Source organism: Medicago sativa, chromosome 2 (genome assembly GCF_051527215.1).
Source record: "Medicago sativa cultivar Bolivia chromosome 2, Bolivia_mono, whole genome shotgun sequence".
Lineage (NCBI taxonomy): Eukaryota > Viridiplantae > Streptophyta > Magnoliopsida > Fabales > Fabaceae > Medicago > Medicago sativa.
In genome coordinates this window covers 58,801,264-58,820,081 of record NC_140750.1, presented here as the reverse complement: position 1 = coordinate 58,820,081, position 18,818 = coordinate 58,801,264, and the positions used below count along the sequence as shown (strand labels likewise).

At 31.0% G+C, this 18,818-nt stretch overlaps 1 protein-coding gene and 4 pseudogenes across 2 annotated transcripts; 3 read left to right on the top strand and 2 right to left on the bottom strand.

Annotated features, from left to right (window-relative positions):
* Positions 1–712: 712 nt before the first annotated feature.
* LOC146949319 (putative purine permease 11 pseudogene) lies at positions 713–2,130 on the top strand (annotated as a pseudogene). Its single transcript, XR_015025398.1, has one exon. The product of XR_015025398.1 is annotated as a putative purine permease 11 pseudogene (transcript).
* Positions 2,131–6,251: 4,121 nt separating this feature from the next.
* Positions 6,252–7,643, bottom strand: LOC146949318 (uncharacterized; annotated as a pseudogene).
* Positions 7,644–9,587: 1,944 nt separating this feature from the next.
* On the bottom strand, positions 9,588–11,128 carry LOC146949317 (uncharacterized; annotated as a pseudogene).
* Positions 11,129–12,136: 1,008 nt separating this feature from the next.
* LOC146949316 (putative purine permease 11 pseudogene) lies at positions 12,137–13,468 on the top strand (annotated as a pseudogene).
* A 1,930-nt stretch (positions 13,469–15,398) lies between these two features.
* LOC146949315 (Protein kinase superfamily protein) lies at positions 15,399–18,818 on the top strand. The gene is made up of 6 exons (XM_085745378.1): positions 15,399–15,809; positions 15,930–16,100; positions 16,570–16,908; positions 17,270–17,524; positions 17,608–17,741; positions 18,184–18,818. Exons 2-6 carry the CDS (start codon positions 15,965–15,967, stop codon positions 18,385–18,387), a joined length of 1,068 nt encoding a protein of 355 aa, XP_085601504.1. The 5' UTR covers positions 15,399–15,809; positions 15,930–15,964; the 3' UTR covers positions 18,388–18,818.

Here is an 18,818-nt window from a genome sequence, read left to right as displayed (position 1 = left end):
CGGTTTGGTTTGGTTCAGTTGACTTTTAAAGCATAATCCGAACAAAACCAAATCAAACAAATGTGGTTTGGGTTGAATCAGTTGGTGCAGTTTTTTTAAGACAATACAATTTTTTGTTTCCAACATTAAAATTGAGTTAAAAAGGTAAAATACAATATATTTTCAGTAAGGTTCCGACAATGTTTTTAATTTATTCCACGATACATTTTCATTTTCCCCAAACATAAACCAGATTAAAAACGTGGACAACAATTAATTCTATTTTGTAAGAAATGTAAAATACTTAGATTTTATCATTCTCTAAAAGTTCAAGTAGCACATACATACATTTTTTAAATAAAAAGCAAAGAAGAAACTTAACAAGAGAAAAAATATGTCATTTTATTAAAGTTTCCATTGAGTTTCTATGAGTATTGGTCTAGGTGACATAGATTTTAATTAGTGTTTTTATTATGTTGCAGTTTGGTTTGGTTTGGTTCGGTTGGTAAAATGAAAACCGCAAACCAAACCAAACCATGCGGTTGAATAAAAAAGTGATCCGAATACATCCAAACCAAATGTGGTTTTTTGCGGTTTTGGTTTGAGTTGGTTCGGTTTGCGATTTTTCTATTGGATTGGTTCGGTTTTCAACATCCCTATTTGCAAGTAATAATTGATTCCAATTTGAAACCTTCCATATAGAAGCCAACAATTTGCCGCCCCAAAGAATGAATAAGATCCAAACATTGGATTTCACTATGAAACTAAGCACACATCATCACCAATCTTAAGTAAAATCATAAACAATGTATAACTACACATATTCAACCTTGCATTAACCCTTTTAAATTAGAAACTTTTCTTCCTTATAAAGTTAAAGATCTTGATGACCCTTTTAGTACTTTATACCTAACCTAAATGGCTGATACTGATATTGAAACATCCTCACACTACCATCCAACAACACATTGGAAATGGTGGTTTGTAGTAATACTCAACATTTTCTTACTCTTGATGGGCCAATCAAGTGCAGTTATGCTTGGAAGATTCTACTATGACCAAGGTGGAAAAAGTTTATGGATGAACACACTATTACAAACTATTGCATTTCCAATTCTTTTCATACCACTTTTTCTATTTCCTATAGCAAAAAACACTTCTGAAACCACTATGCACTCTTCTACTCACACTCTCATCATAATTTATCTCTCTTTAGGTATTCTATTAGCTGGTGATAATTTCATGTACTCAATAGGACTTTTATATCTTCCTGTTTCAACTTATTCACTTATTTGTGCATCACAACTTGCTTTCAATGCTTTATTTTCATTTTTTATCAATTCTCAAAAACTCACTTTTTTTATTCTAAACACTGTTTTTCTCTTAACCTTATCAGCTTCACTTATAGCACTTCATTCTGAATCCTCAGAGAATTATAACACAAATAAGATAAAGCACATGATTGGTTTTTGGTGCACTCTTGGTGCATCAGCAGGGTATGCATTATTACTAAGTTTAATGCAACTATCATTTGAAAAGGTTTTAAAGAAGGAAACATTTTATGTTGTGTTGGAAATGCAAATTTGGACATGTTTTATTGCATCATGTGTTAGTGTGATTGGATTGTTTGCAAGTGGTGAAGTGAAATGTTTGACAGATGAAATGAGGAATTTTAAAGCAGGAAAAGTGGTTTATATATTGACTTTGGTTGGAACATGTTTGGCTTGGCAAATTTGTTATGTTGGAGTTGTTGGGTTGATCTATGTTGTTTCTTCTTTGTTTTCTAATGTTATGAGCATGTTGAGTTTACCACTTGTTCCTGTTGCTGCTGTTTTTATTTACCATGAAGAATTGGATGGTGTTAAGATTGTGGCTATGTTGCTAGCTATATTGGGTTTTGGTTCTTATATTTACCAAAATTATTTGGATGAAAATAAATTCAAAGAATCAAAAATTAGTCTTTCTAGCATGGTGGAGGAAGTGTAACCTTTGATCCAAATGTAATAGCATGTATGTACTGAGTTAGTTTTTCATAGAAATTGTTAATCAATTATTGTATAAGTTACTATTTTATAATTATTATATGGATCAAGTGTTCTGTTAACAAGAAAAATGTGCACATTGAGTGTGTGCTACGCTGACTATGTAACGTTTATTTACTAGTGTAACGCCCCGTGCCAAGCACGGGATACATTTTATTTAAATTTTTTTAGCGGGGTTTAAACATAAATAAGTTTTTTTTGGATATTATTTGACTTTTTTAGTTTGATTTCATTCAAAATTTTGATATTACGTAGTACTTTATCTTCATATTTAGAATTGAGACAAAGTTGGAAGGGACATGCCAACTCTGCCTAAAATAATGAGAAAAAGTACAACTATGCTTAAAATATAAAAATACTATAAATAATTACTATATTCTTAAAAATATATCTAATTAATAAGATGTATGATTACCTCTGTTATAATCTACCATTATGGCTTTGTCCTCTCTTTAGAAATCTTCCACCACCTCTCTTCAGAAATCGTTTCCCCTTTTTTCCAGGCAAACACTTCCTCCTTCTTAATGTTCCTAACCGAAACCCACAAACTAAAACTTCCATCAAACATGGGGAAGAAAAAGGTAGGAGATCTATGTCAACCCCACTCAATTTCATGCAAGTTCTTCAACTCCTCGATGATGATCCCAAGAGTAAGGTTAAAAAATTCTTCTGGTATGCTAATGTGGGATAGATCATGCAACTAAAAATAAAGGTAATTGATTTACCATTTATTAGAAAATGTATTTACTAAAAGGATTGTGAAAAAAAAATCTCCTTCATCAAAATAAGCATACATTTTCTTTAGTTCTTTTTGTCTCCATAATTTAACCATTGAATTTGATCTTAGTTGATTGAAAAGAATTTTGTAACATCATTTTCCATCACTAAAGAAACAAATAAAATGGTTCAAGTAAATGAATAAATATGTACGTTTTAATGGTATTAAATAATCAAGTTGATAGTTATAAATACTTCCTTAAAAAAAAGTTATAAATACTTGCCTAGGAACAACTTAACTTTTGCCAACAAAATTGTCAGATTCGCCTTTTTAAATTTACCGGAATATAGAAAAAAGAGTATGTTCAAACTGATATCTCTTAAAAATTAATTGACAAATAATTAAAATAATAATTAAATATCATAATGTATTATATATTAAAAATAAAAACAAATCAATTTCACCAATTCGAATTTAATTCAATGTTCTTGTAATGTATCTTTGTATTCTCCTTCAATATCCACCACAATTAGTTTAATTTCTTTCATTCTTCAAAGCTTACTTAAGTAAAATTTATTTTATTGAATCCTTATTATTTTTAGTGTGGAGTGGGTGCGGAAGCTAGGAAAGTCAATTGAGTTAAGTGAGATAAGGTGTGTCTTGGTCGATATAGTTGTTGCTTGGGGATTTGTATAATGCAGAATTTTAACTTATCTTTGTTACGTGAATGGATTTGGAGGCTAATATGGATCAATGAGTTTGCATTTTAAAGTTTTAGCTTCTTAGAATAGGTTGGGTGAGTTCATGCGAAGAGTGGGGACAATTAGGCGTATGTGTGGTAAAATTACTTTCATGGTGTTAAAATAGGGGCGGAGATGGGGATTAGAAATTGGTTTGATGACAACTTGATGATAGTGGAGAGTAATGAGAAAAATACTTTTATTTTTGCCATGATTTGTGGTTGTAGAGTGGTCCTTTGTGTAATATATTTAGAAGGACTTTTGAGTTATATCAAAATAACTCTATGCCATTTAAGGAGATACGTTGGTTAAGGTTGGATGGGGTGGAGACGATGTCATAGAATTTTTCCTGGAATGAGGTGCAGGGGATATATTGTTGTTATTTGTTGGACAACATTATTTTTAAGGCTAGCGTTTTTGATAAGTTTCTTGAAAGTTGATCATGGTGAATGGTACCCTGACAATAAGGGGTATATCATCTAATGATGCAAGTGGAGCGTGATGAACCTGTGACTCTAAAAAATCTCATTAGGAACAAAGTAGCTCCTCTAAATGTCTCTCTCTTTTCGTGGAGGCTCTTGAATATCCGAATTCTAACAAACGTGTATGATTGAAACCTTTCATGATTTTGTTAAATCTATTTGGTCAAAAATTAGGACAAAGGGTGGATGAATTCATTTGATTTGTTGAGAAATCAAACAATCATAATAATTTGATGGTTGTCATTCAAACATGTTTTTTTTTTTGAGGGGGCAAAGTGTCATTGAAAGATATTAATAAGAAATCAAAAATTCATTTAGTTTTGTCATTATAAGACTTTTACAACTTTCCACTTATAAATAAGGTAGTTAATAACAATATTAATGCAGTTTTAAAGCATATGTGATTATTAATTTTAATAATAGAATGAATGATGGATACAAAAATATGACGTTGAATAAAACATAATATTTTTTTCACTTAAAAAACATAATAATTTAATAATCTTTAATTAGGATATTAATTTTAAAAATAGTATAAACTCATTTAAATATTTAATTAGGATGAAGGAAATAAAATATAAGTGATTGTATGGTTTACTATTTTTTTGAAAATGCACTTAAAATTTTAGGGTAGCACATTGCTCCCTTTTAGTTAAAGAAAAAGGAACTTTTTGACTCAAAAAACAAAAATCAAAGGTGCCATAAAATCGGTTTTCTATTATGTATTTCTTATCTTTTTCACTCCAAAGTTATCGATTCAATCAATTTTTTGAAAATATGATGCATTTCTTCTTGTCTATTGACTGGTTTCCATCTCAAGCATAAAGTCGCAAAAAAAAATTCAAAAACCAAAATAACATATAAAAAAGCAAGATATTAAAAGTAAAATAATAACATAAGAAACATAAGAAAAATTAAACAAAAAAGAATAGATAGATAGAAAAAGTTTTGAGTATTGAGGGATTAAAATAAAACAAAAGGGGGATGAAAGTGATTATATTTGAACGTGGTAATAGAAATTCTTCGTATATATTCTAATTTATATGTGATGCATTTCTTCTTTTCTCTTGATTGACTTCCATGTCCAAAATAAAGATCCGAACAAAAACAAAGAACATATAAACACCAAAAGAAAATTGAAAAGAGAATATGAATAAGAAACATCAACTTAAGAAATCACATAAAAAGGAACATAACAATAAGAAATGTTAAATAAACAATAAAACAATAAAAACAATAAAACAAAAAGATAATGAGGTTGAAAGTTGTGATTTTTTATGGGAGGAAGAGGTAGATGAAAATAATAAAAAATCAAATTGTCTATATATAGGAAAAAAATCATATCATGATCAATTTTGATTGGTTGGTGAAAAATAAGTGAGTCATGATTCAATTTTGATTGGCTAATTGAAAATGAATGAGTCAAGATCCATTTTGATTGGTTGATGGAAAAACATTAAATGAAATGGGGAGTATGAAGATGCCACATGTACTTTTGCTCAAAGATGTAAGCTTTTGTATTATATAAAGATATATATATATATATGTCTGGTTTGATTTTCCTTTATCATTTAAAAAGTGTAACAAACTATATGAGCATATATTTATACTTACTTTTTCATTATGTCAATTATACCCTTAAACAATTTTTTCTATAATAAATATCGTTGTTGGTGTCATTAAAAAAATTATAGTATATATTTTTTTGTTATATTGTTGGTATCATTGAAATAAATATTCATGATTAGTTTGGTTTGTTATAACTTGAAAGCAACAAAAATTTATATTTTTGTTTTAATCCAAATAAATATTTCATAAAAAAAGACACGGTTAATAATTTTTAAACGTTAGCGCAATAAAAAGTGCAGAAAGACGGACACGTAAATGCTCGTCTTTGCGCTAGTTATTGGAAAGGAAAACAACAGAAGAATATGAAACTATTATATTCATAAAAAAAAAAAAAAAGAACTATTAGCAATGTTTTCAATATAAACACAACCAAACCTCGACTAAATCCCTTTGTATGGGATCAACACTGCATGCTTTGAAGAAAGAAATAAAAATAGAACTCTTTAAACAAAATGAAAAAGAAAAAAAAAGAAATAAAAGGCTGCAAGCCTTTCTTCAATAATAAATAAAAAAAACTTATGCCAAATGTGGACATGAATCTCCAAGTTCTTGCATTTTGAGGCGTAAATATTTTAAAGCATCTTGGCCCTGACAAAATAATATGTAAGACACCATTGACATGCAATGGATCAAAACATATGTAAGTGTCAAGACAGTGGAATTACCATAAACTTGGTACAAACCATAAAGGATAAGGGACATCTCCATGCTTCGATGTCTCCACATGAAAGTATTTGATGTTGTTATTAGTCAAACAAAACATCCCAACTCTAAACCTGACCATGGATTTATAGGACATGGAAAAGTAATAGCAAAATAAATGCTATTCCCTCCAATCCTCAACTCTTTATTGCAATTAAGTACATCCCTTGATATAACCATACTCTTATAGCTACTAACAAAAGACACTCTATCTTTTAGCTTCACATTATGCCATCCAATAGAATTTTTGTCCGCGTCCAGCTTGAAGACTTCAAAGATGTTAATCTGAGGCGGCTTAACAAATGATGTGGATATTATCAAACGGTCAAAGACAACATGTTGATTTTTAGCCTCTGCATTACTTAACATATAAATTAAGTATAACTCTCTTAACACTTCATCTTTAGCTAGAAAAATGTTACACTGGTTACTAATTATACTTGATTCTTGTGGCATTATGTCTGGAAGTTCAATCAACACTTTAGCCTTTGGAGGTCCATTAATGGAGTCTTTGAGATCATAAACCAATATAGAATTAGAGGATCCGTCACATACATACAATTTTGTACCAATAATTTCCACATCTATAAAATAAATCCTTGAATCCTTATCTGGCTCAATATAATCCACGACTTATAAAAAAGTTTATACATTGCAATGTGACAATCATCACTCAAAATACCGACTAAATAACAATCAAAACCATCACAATTTGGTTTGGAAGAGGCCACCATTTTGCTCACATGTAACTTTCCATCACATTGGGCGGAAAAGGGCAAGTGCAGCTTTGATGGTATCGTGATTCTAACATCATTCACTAGATTTGAGAAGAAAAATTTCGCAAAACCCTTTTCAGAAAAGTCTCCCACAATCAACCAAACTTTAACAGAGCCAAGACATCTATTATTGCGCCCTAATTGCGGTGTTCTAATGTGATGTACACTTTTTGTATAAAAGCTATAAAGGAACTTTGATTTTTTGGATTTCAGGAAAACTAATGGCAGTTCAGGTAAATGGAAGCAACACTTGTTTTCAATGAAATTAGAAACTGTATTCCTACAAGAACGATAGGTTGCCCTTAATCCAAGCCAATCTTTAAAGGGCAAGCGGTTCATAATCATCAATTCCAACACCTCGACCGATAGATTTGTCAATATATTGTTTTCTTGCATCTCGTATTTCTCACTAAGCCACTACATAACGATTGCCAACATGCAAATATTAGTGTTATAAAAGAACTGTAAGGTTATCTTGATTTTAATATAAAAAGGCTAATTAGTTGAAATGTGTTGACATCACTATATAAGAAAAGGAATTCCAACTACGTCAAAACATAACATACAACAACCATAACACTCACACTAAATCAGCGGTAAATATGGCAGAAATTTGATAAACCATAAATAACTATGAGCGGGTCCACTATCAACCCAAAAATTCGAAATCAAATAACCATTGATATCTAATTGAAGTGTCCCGACACTTCAAAACCTAACAATCATAGGCACAGTTATACACAAGTATGATTAATATTAATTTATACTTTTGGTTAATCAAATTTGGACAAGACTAAAACCAGAAACGTGTAAATAACCATAACACTCGCAGTTCACACTAAATTAGCAGTGAGTATTCATGCATGTATATTTTAATAAACTTATAAACCTTAAACAACTATGATAAGAAAATTGTTTATAATGAAGCTTTCTCTTTTGATCATTTTCTCTGTGTCTCTCCTAATTGGCTCATCAAGCAGTGTGACAACAACAGAGGATCCCATATGCGACCCAAACAATGCTTAATTTGTCTGCATTTTGTTTTGTGAAAATAAAGATTGCCAAAGTAAATGTTTAGCAAAATATGGCACAGCTTGAACTATAAATCGTAATTGTAATGGTAGAGACACTTGTATTTGTTGCAATGATAAATAGATGGATTCATTGTATCTCGTGTATTAAGAAATTCTTTGAATAATACACAGTTTAATCTATAAAAAAAATTAAACAACTATGATAGAAAATAACATAAAAATCAGAGATGCATATACAAGAATTACGAGGTTAGGTCAAATTGAGATTACCTCCACTGAATAACCCTTTGATAACGTTGATAAGAGAAACCCTTGTCAATATTTATACACTTAAATTTTTGCACTATTTATAAAGAGACTCAATTGTTTTACGGTTATTTGTGAATCATACTGCAATTTTTTGTTACAAACAGAATAGGAGAGACTTCAGGGAGATTTCAGACTGATTTTTTTTGTTATTCTAACTATAACCTTAAACAAATTTTCCTATAATAATAATGTTATATTATTGGTGGTAAACTTTGTTTTATTTGTTATACTATTGTTGTCACTAAAAAACATAAACATGGTTTGTTGAGTTTGTTACATTTGAAAGTCACAAATATTTATCTATACTATATATAAAGAAAACAATCTCTTTCATCATTTTTGGGTTGGATTTTTTTTTCTTCAAAAATACCCTTAATTTTAAATACAAATAACACAGGTAACAAATAGATAAGTATAAATTTAAATATTAAAAAAATGTAACAAACATGATATATATATATATATATATATATATATATATATATATATATATATATATATATATATATATATATATATATATATATATATGTCTGGGTTTTTTTTCCTTTATCATTTAAAAAGTGTAAGAAACTATATGAACATATATTTATACTTACTTTTTCATTATGTCAATTATACCCCTAAACAATTTTTTCTATAATAAAGATCGTTGTTGGTGTCATTAAAGAAAATCATATTATATTTTTTTTATATTGTTGGTATCGTTGAAATAAATAATCATGATTAGTTTGGTTTGTTACAACTTGAAAGCAACAAAAATTTATATTTTTGTTTTAATCCAAATAAAAATTTCATAAAAAAAGACACGGTTAATAATTTTCAAATGTTAACGCAATAAAAAATGCGGAAAGACGGGTCAGTGAATGCTCGTCTTTTCGCTAGTTATTGGTAAGGAAAACAACAGAAGAATATGAAACTACTATATTCATAAAGAAAGAACTATTAACAATGCTTTCAATATAAACACAGCTAAACCTCGACTAAATCCCTTTGTATGGGATCAACACTGCATGCTTTGAAGAAAGAAATAACAAATAGAGGTCTTTAAACAAAATGGAAAAGAAAAAAAGAAATAAAAGGCTGCAAGCCTTTCTTCAATAATAAATATATAAAAAAAACTTATGCCAAATGTGGACATGAATCTCCAAGTTCTTGCATTTTGAGGCGTAAATATTTTAAAGCATCTTGGCCCTGACAAAATAATCTGTAAGACACCATTGGCATGCCATGGATCAAAACATATGTAAGTGTCAAGACAGTGGAATTACCATAAACTTGGTACAAACCATAAATGATAAGGGACATCGCCATGCTTCGATGTCTCCACAGGAAAGTATTTGATGTTGCTATCAGTCAAACAAAACATACCCAACTCTAAACCTGACCATGGATTTATAGGACATGGAAAAGTAACAGCAAATTAAAATAAATGTTATTCCCTCCAATCCTCAACTCTTTATTGCAATTAAGTACATCCCTTGACATAACCATACTCTTGTAGCTACTAACAAAAGACACTCTATCTTCTAGCTTCAAATTCTGCTATCCAATAGAATCCTTGTCCGCGTCCAGCTTGAAGACTTCAAAGATGTTAATCTGAGGCGGCTTAACAAATGATGTGGATATTTTCAAACAGTCAAAGACAACATGTTGATTTTTAACCTCTGCATTACTTAACATATAAATTAAGTATAACTCTCTTAACACTTCATCTTTAGCTAGAAAAATGTCACACTGGTTACTAATTATACTTGATTCTTGTGGCATTATTTCTGAAAGTTCAATCAACACTTTAGCCTTTGGAGGTCCATTAATGGAGTCTCTAAGATCATAAACCATTATAGAATCCGAGGACCCGTCACGTACATACAATTTTGTACCAATAATTTCCACATATATAAAATAAATCCTTGAATCCTTACCTGGCTCAACTATAATCCACGACTTATCAAAAAGTTTATAAATTAAAATGTGACAATCATCACTCAAAAGACCGACTAAATAACAATCAGAACCATCACAATTTGATTTGGAAGAGGCCACCATTTTGCTCACATGTAACTTTCCATCACATTGGACGGAAGAGGGCAAGTGCAGCTTTGATGGTATCGTGATTCTAACATCAGTCAATGGATTTGAGAAGAAAAGTTTCGCAAAACCCTTTTCAGAAAAGTCACCCACAATCAACCAGCCTTTAATTGAGCCAAGACATCTATTATTGTGCCCTAATTATGGTGTTCTAACGCGATGTACACTTTCTGTACAAAAGCTATAAAGAAACCTTGATTTTTTGGATTTCATGAAAACTAATGGCAGTTCAGGTAAATGGAAGCAACACTTGTTTTCAATGAAATTAGAAACTGTTTTCCTACAAGAACGACAGGTTGCTCTTAATCCAAGCCAATCTTTAAGGGGGCAAGCGGTTCATAATCATCAATTGCAACACATTGACCGGTAGATTTGTCAATATATTGTTTTCTTGTATCTCGTATTTCTCACTGAGCAAATGCAGAATGATTGCCAGCATGCAAATATTAGTGTTATAAAAGAACTGTAAGGTTCTCTTTATTTTGATATAAAAAGGCTAATTAGTTGAAATGTGTTGACATCACTATATAAGAAAAGGAATTCCAACTACGTCAAAACCCAACATGCAACAACCATAACACTCACATTAAATCAGCGGTAAATATGGCAGAAAATTGATAAACCATAAACAACTATGAGTGGGTCCACTATCAACCCAAAAATTCGGAATAGAATAACCCTTGATATCTAATTGAAGTGTCCCGACACTTCAAAACCTAACAAACCATAGGCACAGTTATACAGAAGTATGATTAATATTAATTTATACTTATGGTTAATCAAATTTGGACAAGACTAAAACCAGAAACGTGTAAATAACCATAACACATATGACCCATAGGAACAACCTTCTGAACTCTGCTTGAACATTCTGATCAACTCACTGAGCAACATTCTGAACTAGATTTCTGACCTCAGAGTTAGTTAATAAAATCAAATGTCATTTGATTTCTTGAATCTTGGTATAATTTAAACATTGTTCCTCTCTTAGTAGAACACTCAAGAGCACAAGTTAAATATCAAGAAATTAATCAAAGTCCATTAATTCCTTAATCATCAAGGTTTATTATCTTTAAAATTAATTAGGGATTTTGCCTCTACAATAACAACATAGATTAACTTTGAAGAATTCATATAAACCCTCCAAAAACCCTCAAAACTCTCCTCCGTTACAATTTTTTAGTTCCCGAACTAAGTTTTGTATTATAAAGAAAACTAACCTCCAAAGCCCTCCCCTCTCATTTTTCTCTATTTCTTCCACTTGCTCGTTCTTTTTTTCCAAAGTCCTCCCTCCACCCCCCTCCTAACTTGCACACAAAGCCTAAAAAAAAATGGTTTCTAGAGGTTTATCTGATGGTGTCTATTGGCATAAGTACTTTTGAGACTTTTTGGGAGATATTATAGAAACAACTTATAACATATCCATAAATTGTTTTTAGCTTATTTTCATAAGTTCTTAATGATAGCTTATAAAATTAGGTTACTATAGTTTATATGAAAACAATTTAACTTTATCTAATTTTGTTATCGAAATAACTTATACTTTAGGCACTTATATAATAAGTGCTTGTGATATAAATACTTAATTTAGTACCAATTGATTCCAATTTGAAACCTTCCATATAGAAGCCAACACTCAGCCGCCTCAAAGATTAAGATCCAAACATTGGATTCCACTATGAAACTAAGCGGTAAGCACACATCATCACTACTCCAATGTAAAATCATAAACAATGTATAACTACACATATACAACCTTGCATTAACATTTTTAGATTAGAAACCTTTCTTCCTTATAAAGTTATAGATCCTGATGACCCTTTTAGGACTTTATACACCTAACCTAAGTGATCCACTTTATATCATACAAATTTAAATGGCTGATACTGAAAATGAAACATCTTCACACTACCATCCAACAACACAAGATGAACAAGTAGTTTTCCATCTGGTGGTTTGCAATAATACTCAACACTTTCTTATTCTTGATGGGTCAATTAAGTGCAGTTATGCTTGGAAGATTCTACATTGACCAAGGTGGAAAAAGTTTATGGAAGATATACCACTTTTTCTATTTCCTATAGCAAAAAACACTTATGAAACCACTATGCACGCTTCTATTCACACTCTCATCATAATTTATTTCTCTTTAGGTATTCTATTAGCTTGTGATAATTTCATGTACTCAATAGGACTTTTATATCTTCCTGTTTCAACTTATTCACTTATTTGTGCATCACAACTTGCTTTCAGTGCTTTATTTTCATTCTTTATCTATTCTCAAACACTCACTTTTTTTATACTAAACACTGTGTTTCTCTTAACCTTATCAGCTTCACTTATAGCACTTCATTCTGATTCCTCAGAGAATTATAAAACTAAAGAAATTAAATTTACTAAGATAAAGCACATGATTGGTTTTTGGTGTACTTTTGGTGCATCAGCAGGGTATGCACTTTTACTATGTTTAATGCAACTATCATTTGAAAAGGTTTTAAAGAAGGAAAGTTTTTCTATTGTGGTGGAAATGCTAATTTGGACATGTATTATTGCATCATGTGTTAGTTTGATTGGTTTGTTTGCAGTTGGTTAAGTGAATGGTTTGAAAGATGAAATGAGGAATTTTAAAGTAGGATAAGTGGTTTATATATTGACTTTGGTTGGAACGTGTTGGTGTCCATGTCTGTGTCGGTGTCCATGTCTGTGTCTCTGCTTGATAGACCATGAGGAATTGGATGGTGTTAAGATTGTGGCTATGTTGCTAGCTATATTTGGTTTTGGTTCTTATATTTTCCAAAATTAGTTGGATGAAGCTAAATTCAAAGAATCAAAAATTAGTTTTTCTAGAAGGTGGGGGAAGTATAACCTTTGATCCAAATGTAGTAGAATGTTATATTGAGATAGTTTTTCATTGAAATTGTTAATCAATTATTGTGTAAGTTACTATATATTTTTAAAAATTATTATATAGATCAAGTGCCCTGTTAACAAGAAAAATATGCACATTGAGTGTGTGCTACGCTGACTATGTAATGTTTATTATTGACTCTAAGAACCTTATTTACTGTGTGTTTCTCATTCCAAGTACAGTCTAATCATTATTAATTGGGTCATGTTAACCTGTGCCTTAAGGGCACAAGTTAAGGATTAAAAAAAGAAATAAAACATAAGTTTTGTATTGAAAAATTAAGTTTTTAAACTTTCAAAGCATTGAATGCACAATTTCCAAAAATTAGTTTCTATAATTGGCTTCTAAAATTGTGCCTTAAGGGCACAAGTTAACATTTCCCTTATTAATTTCTTTTGAGGGGATCTAATTATCATTAATGAACTTCTAATCTAGTCAAAATTAATAAATAACTTCTATTAAAATAAGTCATCCACTTGTAACTTACTAACACCATTGCAGTCTAATTTGAAAGGCAAAAAATAATCCAAAAATTGACTTGGGAATGATAAAATTAGTACCAAAAAAATATACCCTCTAATAGATAACTTATATATCAAGGGCACAAAATTAAATAAATAAATAAATTAAGGTGTGAAGTTGTATTAGTAAAACCAGGGTGCAAATAGTAGTACCCCTAGGATTAGTACATAATAGCCCAACTTCATATCAGGTGTGTATGATTGAATCAGTCTTTGCCCATTTCACCTAACATATTGCATGTTCAGGGGTGTAGGACCAAAAAAAAAAGGGTGTAGGACCGTCTTGCCAACACAATGAATGTCTTTCTTGGTTTGTTTTGTTTGACATGCAAAAGAATAAGTACGTAAATTTTTTCTGAGTGACGTTGGTTTAAAATCTTAAAGTGTGTTGTTATCAAGTTTTTTGATTCGATTCTCCTTGATGTTAATATCGATTGGTTAGTTTGACCTATTAAAAAAATCGAAGAAAAATATAAGTACTTCATATAAATTAGTTTAGTGAGTCAAAAATTTACAAACATTACGAATTCAATACTATCAACAATCATTTGCTATATGATCATCATTTATACACTAATTTATTAATATTCTTACCAAAATAGAGCCTAAATTAAACAAGAAAACTTTATATCTTAATTTTACAATCATTTGCTATATGATCATCATTTATACACTAATTTATTAATATTTTTACCAAAATAGAGCCTAAATTAAAAAAGAAAACTTTATATCTTAATTTTGACAGTGAAGGAATCTTATACTATTCATTCAACTTGTCTTGTTAGGATGAATGACACTTAATGAATTCACAACCTTGAGCACCAGTTAAACAAAGACAGGTGGTGAAGAAAATATGGTGACAGCATAGTCATTCACATGAACATTAAATTTTACAAAACTTTTACCACCTATGGAACACACCCACCATGCTACTTTTTTCTATGTCGGTTTCAAATTTTTCTCTTTTACACTTTAACAGCTAGGAACATTCTTATCTTATAATTGAAATAATTTGGTAAGGAATAGTGATAAAGTTCATTCACATTTGAGGCAAAAAAATTGCATTGCCAGCTAGATAAATAACCAAATGTATGAATTTGATAATGCCATCAAAGTCCAAGTGATTCAGTTTTCACACACAAAATAGCTAGAGATTACATTTTTGGTAGGTTTTATCCGGATCAGAATTCCATGCATTTACAAATACAAACAATTACATGCATTATTTAATCAAAAAATAAGTTTTTTGTTGGTTGGCCTAAAGCGAAGATTTTAATTGACTTACTATTAAACCGGTCTGCTTCAAGATTGATCGGCTTAAATTACATTTTCGTTAAATCATCTTTAAATAATTTACACCATTGATTTAAAATCAGACCGTCAAAATTAGATACTTTCTCACACACTTAATGCATGAGAATCCAAATCTATTTTATCTATTCACCAACTTATGTATGTTTTTTTTTTATTGAAAAAGTAAAAGAAAAAAACTTATATATGATTTCCATTAAAAGCATGCTAAATGGGTGATTTGTCACATCATTGGTTATGGACAGACAAAATTGAAGGTAGACCTTCTTCATGTCAAACTCTTTATGATTACAAGTGCCTAATTTTCAAAAAGTTGCTTTTTCCATTTTCCATTTTCCATTTTCCATTTTCTTATGATTATCACATTCTATGATCTTTCTTCTTGGTCTTGGTCTTTAACATATATTTCAAACTAGGTCATTTACTTGAATAGTGTTGAAAATGAAGTTGTGAACAGTTAAAATGAACAAAGTTTGCATTATTGCATATGATGTACAAATACATTTCAGTGTTTGAAGATTGTATTTATGTTCATCTTCATACATCACAATACTACTAAAAATCATTGTAAGATTTCCTTTTCCTTTCTTTGAATTAGTTTTTGTTTCTGCTAAGAAGAAAAAAATGCTAATTTTCCAAATTTCATGTTGCAAGTAATGATGATCCTTGGTTTTCATGTGTTTTCAGGTGCTTAAATTTTCAACATCAATTTGTAGCAGTATATGATGAAATCCTTGATTATAGCTGTTTCCATAACAATATGCTTCATTGCTTTTGTCATATCTAAGATTTTTATCTCAATCCTCCTCTACAAAAGATGGAGAAGAAAGCATATGATTTATGAAGAAGGTTATACAGGTATGTATGCATGCAAAAATAAGTTCTACTTTTCTTCTTTCAGAGAGAAAATTAAGATGTATAGGTTTTGTAGACCTGACACTTTTGATCGAAGGCGTGTCCCAGTGTCTGTCATATGCACCAGTGTGTGACTCTGACACGACACCGACACATGTGATTACATTAAATTGTCATTTTTTCAAAATTGTATCGGTGTCAACTTGTTAGTGTCTGTGTCTGTGCTTCATAGTAATAGGTTTTGTTTGGATAAACAGTTTAATTAGGTGATCATAGCATACGAACTTATTATATAATTGTTTATGTATAAACTATTTCTTTAACAAAAGATAAAATAAAGTCAAACTATTTTCATTTAAGTAATAAGCTAGCTTGAAGCAAATAAGCTGAAAACAACTTATGGACTTGTCATAAGTTGTTTCTATAAGCTCACACAAACAGGCTGATAACATAAATTGATTGGATGTTACAGGAGGGAAGATGGTGATATTTAGGTCTTCAATCCTTAAATCTTTAACAACTGATATGGTGTTAAAGAAGACACAGAAACTGAACAACAAAGACATCATTGGTTCTGGTGGTTATGGTGTGGTTTATGAACTAAAACTCGACGATTCCGCGGCCTTTGCCGTGAAAAGGTTGAACCGCGGAACTGCTGAGAGAGATAAAGGTTTCGAGAGAGAGTTGCAAGCAATGGCAGATATAAAACACCGCAATGTCGTGACTCTTCATGGATACTACACTGCACCACACTACAATCTTCTCATATATGAGTTAATGCCTAATGGAAGTTTGGATTCCTTTTTGCATGGTATGTATTTTCAATTTCTAACATTATAAATTCTATGATTTCTTGAAGCGGATAAACAGCTTAATCAAGTGTTTATATATAAGCTATTTCTATAACAAAAGATCATATAAAGTCAAACAGTTTTCATATAAGCTATAAGCTATTCTCATAAGCTATTCTGGAGAGCTTAATGAAATAAGCTGAAAATAGCTTATGAAGTAAAAAACTCTAGTAAAAAAACTTGCCTTATGTTACTCAGTGCATCACCATTCCTTCAACATCTGATCCACTGACAGAAACAAAAGCTTATTGTTAAGATTTCGAGAATTATATAGTGATCATTGAACTGTGTTTTCTAATATCAAAGTTGAAAATGATGTAGGAAGATCAATGAACAAGAAGGTTTTGGATTGGCCAACAAGACACAGAATAGCTTTAGGTGCAGCTAGAGGAATATCATATCTTCACCATGATTGTATCCCTCACATTATCCACAGAGACATCAAGTCAAGTAATATATTGTTGGATCAAAATATGGAGGCCCGAGTTTCGGATTTCGGATTAGCCACATTGATGGAACCAAACAAAACTCATGTTTCAACAATTGTTGCTGGAACTTTCGGATACTTGGCTCCGGGTATAAATACAACCTGATCGGCTTAACGTAGTTTTTCGCTTTCACAATACTTGTGCGAAAAATTGATGATTTTTTGCTTGCAGAATATTTTGATACAGGAAGAGCGACAATCAAAGGGGATGTTTACAGTTTTGGAGTTGTGTTACTGGAGCTTTTAACCGGAAAGAAACCTAGCGATGAATCATTCATGGAAGAGGGAACCAAACTTGTCACATGGGTAAGACATGATTCCTAGGATATTATTGCTTTCTTTGATCTCAAATAAGAATCGAAAAGCGTGAATCTGTAGCGCTTGATCAGAATAATATCAATTCGGGAGGAACTTTTCTCATTCCCCAAAATCACTTTCGATATACACATCCAGAAAAAGCACAGTTTTCATGTCGTCCGAAAGTACACTTTCAAAGTCATGTGAAGGGTGGAGAAAGTTACACACTCATCCAATTTTGTTGCTTCTACGCATAACTTTATTCTGGAGGAGTACTGATACATATTGCATTGGCAATTAAATTGAACAATATTGCGATTTTTATAACAGCTACAAACCACTTAAAATAGGACAGGATTTTGTAGTTCAAAACTTAGATTATTAAATTCTGGATGTAACTTTGGAATGAGGACTTACTTTCTTGAAAACCATTTTGCTATTGATGGAACAGGTGAAAGCTGTTGTTCAAGAGAGGAAGGAGGAGTTAGTTCTTGATAGTAGCTTAGGGTCATGTTGTCCAAAGCATGAGGTCAACAAGGTGTTTAACATTGCAATGATGTGTCTTGAACCAGACCCTTTCAACAGACCAACCATGGCTGAGGTTGTCAACTTGCTCGAAAAAACACAGACGGATAGACTTGTTACAGCAACCTGATGTTCATTCAAAATCCTTCATCTAAAGCTTCTCACAAACCAGTCGCGGCAGAGTTGGAATAAATATTAATGTTTGGAGAAGCCATATTCAACAGCAGCAACAACGACAACGACAAGAGCCTTTATCCTCCTAAGTGGAAGAAATCACGCTCTAGAGCGGAAAAACTAAAAAGAAAAGGAAAAATACAGAAATGTACGGTAAAATATGTGAGGATTTTGAGATATAGAGAGAAGTTAATATGCATTTTGATATGGTTACATTGCTATCAAGCAAGTTGAATATGTCAGAATTAGGACAAAGCAAAAATAGATGTAGTATTGGTCTGCAAAGAATGTGCAGCATGTATACTAACGAGTACTGATTATCGAACAAGAGTGTTTCTTTCTAACAGAACCAATACATCCAAGGTCAACTACGCGTTCAAAGTTGTA